The 17948-nt window shown below is 34.9% G+C and overlaps 1 protein-coding gene across 1 annotated transcript in view; it reads right to left on the bottom strand.

The window, feature by feature from the left end:
- The window catches only part of LOC129218145 (lysyl oxidase homolog 3B-like), a 56276-nt gene that overhangs the window by 18060 nt on the left and 20268 nt on the right, over nt 1–17948 (bottom strand). The window contains exons 2-3 of the mRNA XM_054852358.1: nt 2486–2667; nt 401–583 (exon numbers count right to left, since the gene is read on the bottom strand). Of these exons, the coding sequence (XP_054708333.1) occupies nt 401–583; nt 2486–2667 (365 nt within the window). The remainder of the gene's footprint in view (nt 1–400; nt 584–2485; nt 2668–17948) is intronic.

Below are 17948 nucleotides of genomic sequence, written 5' to 3'. Positions count from 1 at the left end.
ATGCAATAGGGGGGTTGACTTTTGAAGAAATGCAGTAAACTTTAATTTTACTGCATTATTAGTCATATCATTAACTTTATATTTTGTCTCTTAATTTTAAACATAAATACAAGGTTAAAAAATTATTACTATAAACAGTACTTTTCTTTCAAATTTTGTCACTTTCAAATTTAAAAGCATCTTAAAAAATACATATATTTTCACAAAGATGGAAACCGACGACGGGTAAACAAGATTCCGGTTAAAAGAGTTTCGGATAATCGAGGTCCTACTGTATCTCTTTTATATTTCATAGATTTTTCATGAAAAATAATTTCAAAGGATTGTTTTAATGTGACATGAACGTTACAAAAACAATGTTGCTGGAAAGAATCAGTAAAATTAATGACAGCGTCTGTACCTGAACAGCTGCCTGTCCATATCCGAGCTGTAACTCTTGGCAAACGACAGTGGCTTCAAGCAAACTCCAACCATCACCACAAACAAGTCCCCAATCCCTTTTTCCAATCTTAACCTCAACACGTCCTTCATTTGGGTATCTTCCTCCTTGAATTCGAACTTCGATACTTTTCTCTTTGTGAAACTGAAAAACAATCATTTTTTAAGAAAAGAGTATGAATATTTATTTTACTACATGATTACAATTTTACGCTGGCGCAAGAAATTGTATCAGAAAGAAGAACTTTTCACTTACTCTGAGTTAGCACAATTTCATAAGTTGAAAAAGAAAAGCAAACAAATAAATAAAAACCGAAAGAAGTAAACCAGAAACAGACCCGGATCTACGTACCTACAGACCCCGCAGTGTGAGGGGGGGGAGGCCTGTTCTAAAGGGCCAGTACTCTCAGTGGCATAGAAAACTAGTAGACTAGACAGTTACAGACCCTGCTGATTATCAGCAGGGGGGGGGGGTGCAAAATTTACAGATCCGGGCCTGACCAGAAAGGATAATTTTTCCCCTTTTATGTGTTATACTGCTGTGCTAAGCACAGGCTGCCAAGCCTCCCAGTTTGACCGACACAGTCCTGGTTTTCTGACAAAATCCCGGTATTCCGGCCAGTCTGGGTAAAATATAAATTTGATTACAGATGACTAAAAAGTCTAAAAATAATTAACTCGGAAGGATCATATAGGATAATTACTTTCTTATTTGTAACATTGACTTGAAAAATTAATATCGGATTAGCTTGCGAAGATTTTTACAACAAGATTAAAACCAAAAAAAACTCTCTAAAAAAGTTCTTGCCAATGAAAAGTACATGTAAATATTGTTCAAGTTTTTATTCCTCATTCAAAGCGTTTCTTCTTACTAAAATAACTTGTAAATAAAAGCATGAAAGAAGTAAAATTTAAAAATTTATCTGCTTGTGTCATTTCCTACTACTACTACCCTTCTTTCAGGTTCATAATTAGTAACCATTTACTCATAACTAGGTAACACATCATTATAAATGAATGATTATAATCTTAGAGCAGGAATTAAAATGGAGGGAGCAAGTTCAATCACTGGCTTAACAAACGCTGACCCAAAGACCCCAAGTCACGCGACTCAACAACGACGAATGGTTGGCACGTTCTGCGTGAAACAAGCGAAAGAAACCTGATTTCTTCCAATACTTCGCTTTAAAATCTATCACGTGATTTGGGGTCTCGGTTTCATGAATTAAAGTATTTTTTTATTTTAAGTAGAAGGTTATGAGATGGTTACTTATGCTGTGTTTGTCAGTTCCATCTCTCCCCCAAAACGTGGGATGGAATATTCCGATTTTATTATTATTAGGTTTTTTTTCGGTTAAATGCAGTTTATTTATACAAATTTTAGTATTATTAAATATATTTTGATTTTTTTTAAAAACTTTATAAATATTTAAAGCAATGTTTTTTTTTTTTTTTTTTTTTTTTTTTTTTTAATTTTCCGATTTATATTGATCTGCATATCTATCACATGAAAAAAATTGCTCACATCTCTTTTGCCAGCCAACCTACCTTTAGTATTGTGCTGTAAAATTGTCTTATATTTTTCGTAAGGATTTTTAGGCTTGCATAAAATGGCTATTAATTAGTAAATAAGTCTAAGCCAAACTAAAATTATCCATCTATAGACAACGGTCTACTAACTAATAACTGAAAAATTGTTTTATAGAACTTAAATAAAGTTTTGAAACATTAAGGAAAATTATGTAAATATGTAAAGAAAAATAAATCATCGCTCACACACACAGAAATAAATAAAATATTAACTATTTCTGAAGAGCGGAAATTTTAGTTAAAACAAAACAAAAAAAGGTTGATGGAAAAGTTGTAGTATGAAAAATCATCAACAATACACTTAATCGGGAGCGGATTAACTTTCGTCGACTAATCAGTGATCCGGTAATCGGCCAATTTGCTTATCGGTGCAACCCTAACGGCATGGCAATGCTTTAAATTAACATGACGTGTGATTGAATGATTGAATGAAAATTATGTTTCTCTTAACTTTTACCTTTAACTTTGGCTTTTTTACGAGCAAGGCATTGGACTTATTAATTGCTGTATTCTCAAATTCGCAGGCAACTCCCGCAGCTTCCGTAGCAGAGCAGTCGTGCGATCCCCAGCCATCAAATCTGCAGTCTTCTAATCTTTTTTCGTCTCCTTTACAATATAAGTTATCCATCCATATGACCCCTATAAAATAATTTGCAAAATAGTTTAATTATTTTTCAATAAAGTACAGAGAGAATGAGCTGTACAAAGTGTGATCTATTAAAAAAAAAATTAATTTGAATTTTGACACCTTGAATTCAAATTATGTTTGAATTATGTTTTTCGCAATCACGAGTGTGTGTACGTAGGCGTGTGTGTTTGTGTGTGGGGGTATGTATGTTTGTGTGTAGGCATGTGTGTTTGTGTCTGTGTGCATCCATAATTGTGTGGGTAGTTGTGTGTATGAATGTGTGTGGGGGAGGGGTATGTGTATGTGTGTATAGGCATATATGTGTGTGTTTGTGTGCAGGCATGAATGTATGGGTAGTTGCGTGTATGTGTGTGTATGTGTAGGTGTCTGTATGTATGCGTGTGTGTATGTGTTTGTGTATATGTGTGCAGGTGTATGTGTGTATGTGTTTGTGTATGTGTAGGTGTCTGTATATATGCGTGTGTGTATGTGTTTGTGTATGAATGTGCAGGTGTATGTGTGTATGTGTTTGTGTGTGTGTATGTGTGTGTGCGTTTGTGTGTGTGTGTAGTTGTGTATGTATGCGCGTGTGTGTAGGATATGGATGCAACCTGGAGACGGTTTTCGCTATGCAGCATCATGGGGAGCCGGTCGATGGTGATGCTGCAGAGGGTGTTGGCGGGAAAATAAAATCATAGGACATCAAAACAGTCAAATGAAAGCAATAAGCAATCGTGATTGCTCAAAAAAACTTTTGAGTGATATAACAAAATAAGCCTGGTAATATACGAATAGTTTGAAGCTAATATTTGGTCAAAATAGGATTCATTTAACTCGATAAAACGTTTGAACGGTCAACCAATTTATCCATAGAGAGTCGGTTTCGGGAATGTTCTTTAGCACCTATGTGTAACGGATGCTTGAATGACTGAAACATCATCGTGAAAAGCTCTTTGCATTGCAGTTTTCAGTTTCGGAAGCAGAAAATAGTGACACGGTGATAGATCAGGCGAACACGGAAGGTGATCGAGGATACAAATCTATTTCTGTAACTCCGAAACACGTATCTGTAAGGGTTTTCTTTTCTTTTCTTTTTTTTTTCTTCTTCTTCTTTTTTTTTTCAAATTTATACTTTTGTAACGTCTTTGGACTTTTTACCACTGAGGCATCAATGTTTTTTTTTCGGGAATAGGATTTTTCAGCCGAAAAAAAATGCTTCAAGAGAACACCGAAAATCATATTAAAGAATGCAATAAATGCTCACGTCAGTCACCGTTATCTGTTTTACTTTTTACATTTTCAATAGTTCATTGTTATTCCATATTGAACATTTAATTATATTTATTAATCATTAGTTATTATTATTTATTAGTTATTTTTATTTATTTGTATTTATTTGTTTATTGTTTTCTTCTCAACGAATCATAAAGCGTCATCACAAAAAAAAGCAGAGAGAGATGAAGAAATGAAAAACGAAACTTTTCTCATAACCAAAATATAAAAAAATCTGTAAAGGTCGAAAAGTGACCTACATTTACTCAATTCTGTTACATCACACGACCAAACAAAATTTCATTCATAATTTTTTTGTCATCATAGAGACGGACGGATGAATCACATTTCACAGCTGTTTTGCTGTCAGCTGTGGGATTTCCTAATAATTTGCATCTGGTAAGCCAAGTTCATGCTTCGAGAAGCAGACAAGGATGTTAAATAGAAGTTAATCGAGAGCAAGGTCAAACACGTTGAACTCCTCAATTGGAAACAGATTTTTAACCAGGATGATATATATTTCTATTTCCGCATTTTTAAATGAATGATTCATCACGATGAAGATATTCTTACAAATGAGATTCAAGAAATGAGTCTGTAAATTATGCAGTTGTAACGTTCTTTTTCAGAATACATGATGCACGAAACGTTAGAAATTAGTTATGAACTAATGAAAACAAGGCAATTCGAAAAGTTTTACGAAAATATCTTTTTTACTTATTTTATTGGAATAATTTTACAAATTGTTTCGCTCATTATAATTTATTCAGTGTTTTAAATGAGCCAAACACATTTTTTTTTTTTGAATTTCATTAAAAGCACGGTCACTAAAAAAAAAAAATTACACATTTCATTCCGTCACATTCATTCCATCCCCCCCCAACACAAAAACTTGAATTATTTTAATATAATGAGTGAAATTTTTTTAAAGATACGTTTCTTAATGTTACTGTGGAAAATCTCCATAAAAATCCTCGAGTATACCTGTGCGCAAGAGGGCGCTTTTCGATATGCAAATTTCCCACCTGTTGGTTCAATTTAGTTAGATGTCTTTCTGTTCATGTATCGTGGATTCGTGGCATTCGATAGCTTGATTTTTGTTGATGTTGGTCGTCTCGTGGCAGTTCGAATAGCAAGGGCAGTTTGGAAGCCCTTTCGTATGTAGAATCCAAATAAAGTTAATTTAGTTTTTAGATAGTTGCCTTAACATTTTCTTTATGGTGCATCGGCCGCAAGGTACGCATAACCATTTGATAGTTAGAATTCGTCGAGTAGTGATATGTTATATTGACATCGTTGTTGTTTCGTACCATTGGATATAGTAACTGAAGAAACTTGGGTGAGTTATTTGTTTTCAATTTGTATGTCAATTAGTATGGATGCTGAAAAGATAAAAAATAAGCGTAAAGCGCTTAAATGCAGTGCCACTAAGTTCGTTAAAAGTTTAGACGTCACTTTAGCAAATGAAACTAATGTGCGTAATTTAGAAGTATTATTAAATCAATTAATTGATAAAATTGACTGTCTTAAAGTGGCTGATAATGAGCTTCTTAATGTAATCGAAGCAAAAGATATCGAAAAAGAGGTGCAACAATGTGAAGACTTCATGGAAAATTTAATTTTCTATAAATGTCAAAGAATAGCAGCTCTAACACCTCCGGCTGTACCTTCTACTATTAATCCCGCTAATTTATCAAATTCAACATTGGAACTTAGTAGTCTAGTACATCAAGAAACTAGATCGTCGATTAAATTGCCAAAGCTAACTGTTAATAAATTCTACGGTGACCACAGGTATTGGCTAGAATTCATTAGTCAGTTTGAAAATGCAATAGATAAAAATAGCGGCTTATCTAAAATTGAGAAGCTTATTTACCTTAAGAATTTAGTAGGTGGTGCTGCAGCTAAAGCAATTTCCGGATTCGCATTAACAGAAAGTAATTATGATGCAGCCTTGGAACTTTTAAAATCTAGATTCGGACAAAAGAATTTGCTCATCAATGCGCATTTAGGATCGCTTTTGAACATGACTCCCATAAAAAATACAAGTGATACGAACAGTTTGAGAAAATTATACGATAAAGCTGAAACTGAAATCAGGAATTTAGAAAGCTTGGGAATAAATTCAGAATCGTACGGTAATCTCTTAACACCGATAATTTTGAAAGTATTGCCCTCTGAATTAACTCTTGAATTTAGTAGAAAGAATAAAAGCGATAATTGGGATTTGAAAGCTCTTCTCGAGTTCTTAGGTGAAGAAATACAAAGTCGCGAAAGAGCTCAATCTTTTCATTCTCCCATAAAAGAAAAACAAAATTCGACCCATCCGCTCCAAGAACGCAATCGAGGCGCTTCCGGGTCAAAATCTTTTACCAGAGATACTTTTCGAAAACAGAAAAGTTTCAATTCTTCAGCGGCTGAACTCTTAGTCAATCATACAGTTGCTAGTTCAAAATGTGTGTTTTGTGGTTCGAACTTGCATGATTCAGTTTCGTGTGACTCGGTAAGCATAGAAATGAAACGGGATTATTTGAAAAGAAATAGACTTTGCTTTTTTTGCTTTTCGAATAGACACTCAATTTCTTCTTGTCCAAAGCTTAAAAAAGAAAAAGGTTGTTCGTTTTGTGGTTTAAAATCGCACCCCAAAACACTTTGTTATCGGTTTTATCAGAATTCGGATAAAACAACTTTCACCCCGCCCCAAGAAGAATCTGATGATAATGTTACTAACGTTTCTTCTTGTCAAACTGAAAACAAATCGCAAAGGGTTTTATTGCAAACCGCATCGGTCGTTGCTCGTTATAATAATCAATATAGAAATTGTCGTTTGTTAGCCGACACAGCGGCTCAAAGAAGTTTTGTAGATAGGAAATTTTCAAGATTGTTGAAACTTCCCGTTATTCGAAAAGAAAATCTAACAGTTTATTCCTTCGGAGATAAGTCTCCTATTGAAAAAACGTTTAATGTAGTTAAAATAAGATTGGAAAATAAAGAAGATCCGAATTTGTATTCGGAAATCGAGGCGTTAGAAATAGAAAAAATATCCGCGGCACATATTCCGCCGCCTACAATAGATATTTCCATTTATAGCAAGCATTTGAAAGGTTTGAAATTAGCTGATACTTCGAATAAGGACGCTAGTGTTTCAGTTTTAATCGGTGCTGATAACTATTATGACGTCATGACAGGTAGAATTAAACGTATTAATCGAAAACTTGTAGCTGCTGAGTCGCTCTATGGGTGGTGTTTAATTGGAATATCAGGCTCTTCAAATAGAAATTCAGGTGATTCTTTCGCCATGAAAGTAATGGTTGAGGAAAACATATCAAAACAATTAGAGACATTTTGGCAACTAGAAAATCTTGGAATCGAATCAGCTAGCGATGATGTAAGTTGTAATGATAACAAAATTTTACGAGAATTCGAAGATAGTATTCGCTTCCAAGATGGTAGATATGTAGTTAAACTCCCTTGGAAGGATAATTTTAAAGAATCGCTTGAAAACAATTACGAAGTGGCATATGAAAGATTTTCAAAATTGTGCTACAGGTTTCAAAATGATCATTCTTTGTATGCCGAGTATAGGAAGGTTGTAAATAATTACATAGAGCAAAACATTGTAGAGCGTGTTCATGAATCAAGTGTAGCAGATAGCCCAGAATTCTATTTGCCCCATAGGGCAGTAATTCGAGATGATAGGGTGTCTAGTAAGCTGAGAGTTGTTTTCGATGCGTCTTCGCATAAAAAGGGCAAGTTTTCGTTAAATGATAGTTTGCATAATGGACCTAATTTGTATCCTAATTTGTTTGAACTTTTGTCGTCATTTCGAAAGCATCCAATTGCGTTCACAGTTGATATTAAACAGGCATTTTTGAATGTAGCAATTGACGAGTCGGATAAAAATGTGACAAAGTTCTTTTGGACTGAAAATCCATATTCCTTTTCAGACTCTTTAGAAGTTCTAAAGTTCAATCGTGTTCTCTTCGGAATAAATAGTTCCCCCTTTCCCCTATGTGCTACTATTAAACACCATTTGAAGAAATATTCTTCTATTTTTCCGCAAACTCACGAACTGTTAAACAAATTTTGTTACGTCGATGACATCATAGGAGGTCAAAATACTCTTGCATTGGCATACGCAACTAGTTTAGAATGCGTCCAGATCTTTAGAGAAGCAAATATGCCCTTGCACAAGTGGGCTACTAATTCTGCTGAATTGCGAAAACTTTGGGAGAAGAACGGGTTTTCTACTGAAACGTCATCAAACCCAATTGGTCAAAACATGATAAAGTATAAAGTATTAGGCATTTCCTGGGACGCTGACAGGGATTTATTTTATTTTAACGTAGAAAATCTGATATCCCTTGTATCGAAAGGAATTGATACAAAAAGATTCCTGTTGCAAGTTGCTGGTCGAATTTTTGATCCTATAGGATTTGTAGCTCCTTACGTAATTCGTTTGAAGATTCTCATTCAACGCGTCTGGGAAATGGGTCTTCTTTGGGACCAGGAAATGCCCCAAGTTATCAAAAAACCTTTCAGACAATGGTGTCTTGAACTGAAGGACTTAAGTTTAATTGAAATCCCTCGCTTTTATCATTTCACGGACTCCTACACAGTTGATGTGCAACTGCACTCCTTTTCGGATGCATCTAAAAAGGCCTACGGAACTGTAATATATTTTCGAGTCATTAAGACTGACGGGACTATAACGACTAGTTTTATCACTTCCAAGAGCAGGGTTGCCCCGTTAAAGACTCTTTCTTTGCCGAGGTTGGAATTGATGGGAGCACTGCTTTCTGCTAGGTTGTGTGCTAAAGTCTCTAAAGCTTTAAAATTTGAGAAATCCTGCTTTTTTCATACGGATTCCTCTATAGTTTACCATTGGATTAGAGGGGAACCGTCCTGTTACAAACCTTTCGTCAAAAATAGGATAGAGGAGATTCAAAGACTGACTGAACCACCGAAATGGAATTTTTGTCCTGGGAGGGACAATCCAAGCGATATTGTAAGCAGAGGAATATCTGTTCGGGAATTGAAAGATAGTCAACTTTGGTGGCACGGACCACCCTGGCTTAGCCAAACAGAGCAGTTTTGGCCAAAAATAGAGGCCCAAAACGTCAGCAATCATGACCTAGAACTAAAGAGTAAATTTAGAGAAGTTTCGCAAAATGAAGTAATCCTCGAAAATCGCGAAAAGCTCATAAACATTGATAAATTTAGCAGTTATCTCAAACTATTGCGAGTAACTGCCTTCGTATTTCGATTTATACACATCGCAAGAAATACGTCGAAAAATAAAGGTGCTCTCGAAACAAATGAGCTTAAATTGTCTGAAGAATACTGGATTAAAGAAACCCAGAAAGAAGCTTATTGGTTAGAAATAGTCGATTTAGAAAGATCTCAAAAAGTTAGCGATAGTTCAAAAATTCGTTCTCTAGTACCTTTCTTAGATCCCAGGAATATTTTGCGAATAAAAGGGAGATTAGATGAATCAGAATTTTCTCTAGACGAGAAACAACCCATCATTCTACCGAAAAACTCTAAATTTTCGGAATTATTAATCTTACATGAGCATACTAAGAACTTTCATATCGGAGTAACAGCTACTCTAGTAATGCTTAGAAGAAAGTTTTGGATAGCGAAGGGGAGACAACTCGTGAAGAAAGTACTTAGAAAATGCTTCATTTGTAGAAAATACAAATCCAAACCAGCAAACGAAATAACAGCGCAACTTCCGAAAGACAGAATTGTAGAAAATCCACCTTTCGAAATTTGTGGCCTTGATTTTGCAGGAGCTATTCTTTACAAATGTGATAAGGAAGTTAAAAAGGCTTATTTTGCAATTTTCACCTGTGCTGTAACTAGAGGAATTCACTTAGAATTAGTGTCCTCCATGTCTACAAAACATTTCTTACTAGCCTTTAGAAGATTCATTTCCAGGCGAGGTAGTTGCAGTGTTGTTTATTCGGATAACGCAAAATCATTCAAAGCCGCAAATAAAGATCTAATGTACTTCTATAACATTCTACAAGATTCGGAATTTAAAGATTTTATATCTTCACGTGGCATTAATTGGAAGTTTATCGTAGAAAGGGCGCCCTGGTGGGGCGGATTTTACGAACGTCTCGTAAAATCAGTGAAAGATCCACTCAGAAAAGTTCTCGGAAAAGCTCTTCTCACGTTTGAAGAACTTTCAACTGTTTTGACTGAAATCGAATATGTCGTTAATTCGAGACCTTTAACATACGTTACTGATAATTTTTCTGAGCCCAAGCCATTAACTCCTCTTGACTTTTTGCAATATGGAAGGAAAAATCACGACTATCCATTTAATTTTGCTGAGTTAGTTAATAGAGTGTCAACTAGAGAGTCCTTATTAAAAAGAAAGCAGTATCAAACTACACTTTTGAAACATTTTTGGGTTAAATGGAAAGAACTATATCTACTTAATTTGAAAACAGTTCACCATTTCAAATCGCCTAACATTCACAAAGAAGTAAAGATGAATGATGTAGTGCTCGTCGAAGGAACTTCAAAATCTAAACTACAATGGGACTTGGGAATCGTTCAAGAAACTTTTAAAGGTAGAGATGGACATATCAGAGCTTGTGTCGTCAAAACCAAAAAGGGACTTTTCAGAAAACCTGTGCAGCTGATATATCCCCTTGAACTTTGTGAATGAACTGGTTTCACGTATCCTTTTTATGATTAATCAGTCGAAAAGTTTATTGAAAATAATTTGTTTTAAACTCTTTTTTCCTTCAAAATTTTGAAGTATTTGTGTTGTTGGACTTTAATTAACTTCTTAAAATAATTTGCTTAAATATTTCATTAATTTTGGAAAAAAAATCTCTTGTTCATAGTAAAATTAATTTTGTTAACTTAAGTTTAAAATTGTAAATATGTTTGAACATAAAATTCAAAAATAGAAATTATATTTCATAAATTTTTGTAACCATATGGTTTATGGTATATTAATCCTTTATATTTAGCAACCTATAGTTATTGCATCCGTTATTGTTTACTGAGGAGAAGAATTTCCTTATGTATTTGCCTTTGTTATAGTTCTTTTTATAGGTTCTATTGATGAACTCTTAGAGTTCATGGTGGGGAGCTGTGGAAAATCTCCATAAAAATCCTCGAGTATACCTGTGCGCAAGAGGGCGCTTTTCGATATGCAAATTTCCCACCTGTTGGTTCAATTTAGTTAGATGTCTTTCTGTTCATGTATCGTGGATTCGTGGCATTCGATAGCTTGATTTTTGTTGATGTTGGTCGTCTCGTGGCAGTTCGAATAGCAAGGGCAGTTTGGAAGCCCTTTCGTATGTAGAATCCAAATAAAGTTAATTTAGTTTTTAGATAGTTGCCTTAACATTTTCTTTAGTTACTTCTGTATCTTAAAAGTATTCATCAGTTCCTAGACGGCTGGTGCACCAAAAAAGTGGAGTGGGAAAAAAGTGTACGGGTTAGAGCAGTGCTTCTCAACTTTGTTTTTTTTTTACGGCACAGTTGATAGTTAGCTTTTTTTTTTTTCGTTTTACGGCACAGTTACTAGTTGGCTAGACTTTTGTGGCACACTGAACCAAATTTCATATGTCAATATGAATTCGGTTTTCATCATTCACTATTCAAATCAAGTAAGAGAAAGAACCAGCGTTTACAAATGGATTTAATATTTAATCTTTTAAATATATCAGTTTCTTTAGAAATTGAATTAAAGTTCATCATGAATTTTAGTGACTATTATGACCAGCAAGTCCCAAACTTTCACTTAACACGATTGAGAAAGTTATGCCAGAGAAACTGACGCTTTTTATTCAGCTCTATGATGAGAAGAGCTACAGGAAGTTTTATAGTCGAGGATCTAGCCATAATATTTTATTGTTCTAGAAAAGTGTCAATGCTAAAAATAACGGTAACAGTAACAGTTCATGAATAACTTGATTAGATTTTTTTAGGCTCTTTTTACTAACAGCCAATAAACGTTCAAAGGTGCTAAACCCCAGTTTTAAGGAGCGGTCACTCCTGCGATCAATAATTTTTTCTTATGAAGAAAGTTCCTTACTGATGCGTCAACGGATCACGAACCCAGTCATATTGTTCTATTCCAGTCAACTTGAAGTAGTGCTTAAACTTTGTTTTGAATCATGACCAAATGTTCTACCACCATTTTAAGCTTTTCTTTCAAGGTGTATATATAGTTGGAGCAAACCTAACCTGGCAGCATCGTAATTCTGTAGTTTGAATCAGCGTAGCCTTTATAATGCTGCCAGGCTAGGTTTTCCTCAACTATAGTTGGTCCGTTTAAACGTATGAAGTGGGTCACGATCGAATTTCTCTCTACACAGCAGAAATTTTGGTTTGAATCCGTTTAATTGTGCTTACATATGAACACGATACTTGCCGCGTCCATGAATTCATCGATTCAATTCGTTAAAGTTCTAAAAAAATCAGCCGCGCACGCTTGTTTTCCCAGAAAATATTTGTCTTGTAATAAACTGGTATGTTACGTTTCGCCGTGAAACATCAGAAATGTGTACCTCGTCCCCCAACTCAAAAAATTCTTGGCTGGGCCTTACTTTTCAGAAAACAGCGAACCATACTGTGAAGAAGCAGGGAGTGGTGAACTGCCCAACGTCTTCCAAAAGTACAATGAAAACATGAGAATTACGTGGTCCTAATTGTATGAAGTTGACGGTTTTCACTGCCTCAACCATGGCCAACTTCAGCTCATATGTCATATTGTTTGCCAGGAGAGTTTCACGATGAAGGAAACCAATTTGAGTACTTGGATTTTGGTTTTTTGCATTTAACATAAACCCTTCGATATTTCCCATCTTTGCAACTGCTCCATCACTGCATGCGAGTGTGCAGTTGGTGAATCCCGTTGCTTTTTATTAATTTAGCTGCAACGCTGAATATCTCATCGCCCGTTACATGATGAGAAAGTTATTTTCAGAAAATAAAATGATCTTGAATGCCGTCCCCATCAGCAAGAATAGTGCACCTTTCTTTTATATCTGTTGATTCATCAACTTGAAATTTAAAAAAAAAAAAATCAGCTACTTGTAGTTTTTCAATCACTGTTTTTAATGTCTCCCGTCATGTCATAAATTATTCGCCTGATAACATCGTCTGGAATTGGCACTTTGACGACTTGATTCATTGCATCGGAACCCTATTGTTCCCCATACGATTTTTTTACATGTTGGTAAAATAAATGTTCACACCGTTGGTATTAATTTAATGAAACTAGTAGTAATTGATGAAACTAGGAACATTACATGTGATTTCTTGCGCAGGTAAAGTAGGTGTTCTTCCGTATTCTACAAACTCTGAAAACACCGCGGCACACTAAGGACCTTGTCGAGGCACACCAGTGTGCGAAGCCGTGGCTTTCGAGACGGTCCCGGCGAGGCACACCTGTTGAGAAGCTCTGGGTAGTGATTTTTTTTTTTTTTTTTTGAAGCTGAGCAGTGAAGCTGATTTTTTTTTTTTTTTTTTTTTTTTTTTTTTGTAATATTTGACTTTATTACTGACTTTAAATCTTACTGATTAAATACCTTATGAAAATGTGGAATGTGGTATCAGAAATCGGGACGGATGGCCACTGTACACTTTCCCCTTCCATTTTAATGCTTTATTCTTGTGAAATCAGGTGAGAAAAGTTTATTTATCTAGACCTTTTAGTTCTTACCTTCATGAAATGAAATAATGAATCCTATAAAAAATCATTTTTCAATCAATCATTAATTATTAACCGACTTCAAAAAGAAGGCGGTTATCAATTCATACCGTATGTATGTTTTTTTTTTTTTTTTTTTTTTTGTCCACTCATAGCGTCTCACCTAGTGAACCGATTTTGATGATTCTTTTTTTAATGGATAGGGGATGGCTCAACTTAGGTCCCATTACTTTGACCATATTTGTTCTTTAGAAAAAAAGTTATGGGCAAAAAACAGTAAATTTTATGCACTTTCCCTATTAAATGATTAAAATGATATTGTAGCGAAGTTCGCACTTTTCATCCGTGGATAACGGTGGCTCAGTGATAGAATTCTCGCTTCCCACACGAGCGACCCGGGTTCAAATCCCGACTAGGACAAAGTGAATTTTACTAAAATTTCGTTTCTACTGTTTCCCGTATTTTCTCGAATCTTCTATTAATTTCTGTATCTTTCCAAATCTGTAGGACTCGACCGATGCATCGGCCTGGCCGATGCATCGGCGCCGATGGTTCAACAATTTAGCCATCGGCATCGGCATCGGCGGCCGATGCTAACTTGCAGGAAACATCGGCCCATCGGTCTTAAAATACATCGAAAAGCCGATGGAATTGGCCGATGTTTTTGAAAAAAAAAAAAAAGGACCTTTGCTGTTCTACTTTTCAATACAAAGTAAAGAGAGTTATTGTTTTCATATAAAATTGTTTACTTAAATTTCAATATGAATTTCTATTTTAGTCACCCCTGAAAGAGTTTTTAATACTGCATTCAGATACCAAACAAGTTAATTATTGCGTTGTTTCTTGCAGCTGGATGTACGTATATATCTCTCATAAGTCATAACTCTAAGATGGTAAGCTGTAGAAGGTTAAGTTTTCGCATGTGGGGTGTGCGTACGTGCCAGTTGTGCACTTCTTTTTTTGTTTTCGATCGGGTGTTCTGAAAAGCCGGTTTACTCACTTTGGTAGCTATTAATTACTTATTTCAATACAAAACTAATCTAGCGTCTCAGACTGACAATCATTTGGTGATATATTGCCGAATTGGAGATTATGGAAACAAATATGAGATGGTGAAACCGGTTTTTGTGTCATTTTGGTAGATTCCTGTTGAACCGACGGTATTTTTAATTTTTCAATACTTGTAATATGAATCACAGTAATGCAGTCTTTTCTGTATCGCTTCGGAAGAGTTACAAGTTTAGGGCCCGTCGAAATACATTTTGGGGCCCTATTTCTCTATCGCAGAAGTTGTGAAACATTTATCATAAGCATTTTTGTAACTCCTATGGTGCCCCGATGGTTATGGGGCCTCTCGTGCAATTGCAACATTTGCTATATTTTAAATCCGCCACTGCACGTCAAAACAAACTCGGGTGCAAGTTTTTAAATTTTTTTCTGCTCCATGTTTATGATTATTTTGAACTCTATTTTTTACGACTATTTTTTGAATTTCCGAGAACACTTGCGTGCCCCTCCTCCCACTCCCTCAATTTCTGAAATTAAATTCTAGTTATACTTCTCACTTCTGATCTCTTTAAATTAACACCATTCATAAAATTAGAGATTTTTTTTCAAACTTAATTTATTGTTTAGAAATAATTTAGAGCATTAATGTAAGAAATTAATTAAAGACGTTTTGAATGGTGACATAATTAAAAAATCAAAGGGACTTCTGAATTTTTTCTTCAGAAGTGCTGAAGTAGATTCAGAAACTCTTCCGAGGCGTTGGTGGTAGCGGTTCTGTACTAAAAAAATGAGGCCGAGGTTGGGACCGAAGTGTGAGTTACTCAAAAATCAGAGGGTGACCCCTCCCCCCTTAACCCTCCCTCGTCGTTTCCAGCATTTCTTAAATATTTATAGCGATTATTTATTTTGGTCAAAAAATGCCATTTTGCGTACTTGTCATACTTGTTTCACCTACATTTCGTAATGCGCGATCTTTTTTGCATCATTAATAGTGATCGATGATTTTTCTGTTGTAAGTAAATATTTTTATGTATTTATATAAAATCAATGAATAAGTTATTTTCGTTTTTATAGAAACGTTTCAAGGATTTTCTATTATGCAATTTTTTAAATTTCAGAAAATTATTCTTAAATTTAAAAATTTAATTTGAACGTGTTTGTAAAGCTTCAGAAAAGATTAAACAATCACATTTTTCAACATTATGTGTGCAAACATCAGATCAAGTAGTATATTTATTCAGTTATTAACTTGGTGTAAATATTGAGTTTGTTTATTGTAGCTGCGTTTTAAAGAACCTCGCTCTTTTTATGACTATTTCTTTTTTCAGCAAAATGTATGTCACTGTTATAGCTTTTATGAAAAATGCAAACTTTTCTTTTCATAAATTTTAAATAAGTGCAAAAATATTCCTATTATGATTTAATGTTGTAATTTACCTGTTACCTTTTTTGTTTAATTTGATGACTAAAAAATGTCTACGTGCAATCTTTTCACTTTAATTGCGTAATTTTTTGACGGTTTCATAGTTTTATTCTTTTTTTTTTTGAATGATTAAACAACATAATTTAATGTTTTTTAACTATTTTAGTGTACCTAAATCCATACATTATTACAATATTACTGAAATCTTAGTTACATGTTCAATTTAAAAAAAAGAAAAAAAAATCAATTGGTTATTAAACAGTCTCTTTGTTTTTCTTCCCCCTTTTTTTTTGGCTGTTGTTCTTGCTCTTTCATCATACAGCAGCCAAAAAAAAGAGAAGCATAACTACACCCTATATATATTGTACGTAGTACGATCCAAAAGTTCGGGGACAAGCTGTATAGAACCTTACCCAGAATAGTTCACATTACCGAAACACATTCACCTTTAAAAGGTCACCTTGAGGGACTATGTACTTCTGCTAGTGTTCATAAAACTTTTAGAATCACTCCTGGAAGCCATTTTTCGCTATCTTCTGTGATGCACCTTTATCTTCACCTGACGGAAGAAAGTGGCGTCCATGCAAATGTTTTTTTGCTGGGAACAGGTAAAAGTCACACGGAGCTAACTTCAACGAAACGTTATTTTACTTGTTTGTCATATCAGAGTATTGACCAATCGAACCGTGCATCCTCAACATGAAAGTCGCCTTCTTCCCCACGATGAAGTTAAAAGCAGCCGCGCAAGAGGCCTTACAGGAGGTTGCGTAAAATGTCTTCCAGGAGTGCTTCGAAAAGCTATACGAACGTTGGCAGAAGTGCATAGTCGTCCAAGGTGACTATTTTGTAGATAGATGTGCTTCGGTAATGTGAACTATGCAGGGTAAGGTTGTATACAATTTGTCCTGAACCTTTAGATCATACTACGTATGTATGTGTTTTCAACTTACTATTTCATAACGTTTTTGAGTGACGCAAGTTTACGCGCATGAAGACATCACAAGAGAATTTACGATAATTAACTGAGGAGGCGTTCAAAATGGATATTTCGGTCATCTATATGTTCTTAAATACATATGCATGTACAAATGTGCCGGAAAAACTTGTGAATTTTAAACCGTAAACTAGAAGTTTAGTTCGAAATCTGTTTTTTTTTTTTTTTTTTTTTTTTTTGTGATTATGCGATTCCTTATTCGTAGAAAGAAAGTAAAATGAAATGAATCAGCGATCCTTTAAATCCCTGATAATCTTATCAATTTATTTCTGTTTGATTTTTTTTTTTTTTTTTTTGGCCATCGGCCGACGGCATCGGCAATCGGCCATCTGGAGGAAAACAATCGGCCATCGGCCGTCTTTGAACAATCGGCCAACAATCGGCATCGGCCCATCGGCCAAAAAATGCCATCGGTCGAGCCCTACAAATCTGGAGAGTTCCAGCACTTTCTCAAGTTGTATATAAGGAGATGTAACGTTCATTCGTCGTTCTGAATAAAGATCTCGAGTTGAGACTAACGAGTATTCGCTTCATTTGGCTTTCACATTGTCTTCGCTATCTTCATCTACGCGACAATATGAAACTCATTGTTATAAAAGTTTGGTGCTATATAACAGTAATATTAATAGTAATTGTAATGATAATTTTGAATGAAGGCTTCTCTGAAGCAAGCATCAAATTTCTTCAAGGGATATTTCGATAATGGGGAATCTGGCGCAGTCGTCTCATTTTTGGCGTAAATAATTTTATTTTAGTAACCCTGCTGATTTATAGTAACCTTATGTGAATTATCAAAATCTTCCTTTCTTCAGTGCTATTTCTCCATAGTAGGGGTAAACCTAACCTGGAAGCGAGGTGATGCAGTGATTAGGATCTGCTTAGCCTTCACAATGCTACCATTAGGTTT

This window comes from Uloborus diversus, chromosome 3 (genome assembly GCF_026930045.1).
Source record: "Uloborus diversus isolate 005 chromosome 3, Udiv.v.3.1, whole genome shotgun sequence".
Classification (NCBI taxonomy): domain Eukaryota; kingdom Metazoa; phylum Arthropoda; class Arachnida; order Araneae; family Uloboridae; genus Uloborus; species Uloborus diversus.
Note: the sequence above shows the minus strand (reverse complement) of the source record. Positions and strands in the feature narration are given on the sequence as shown.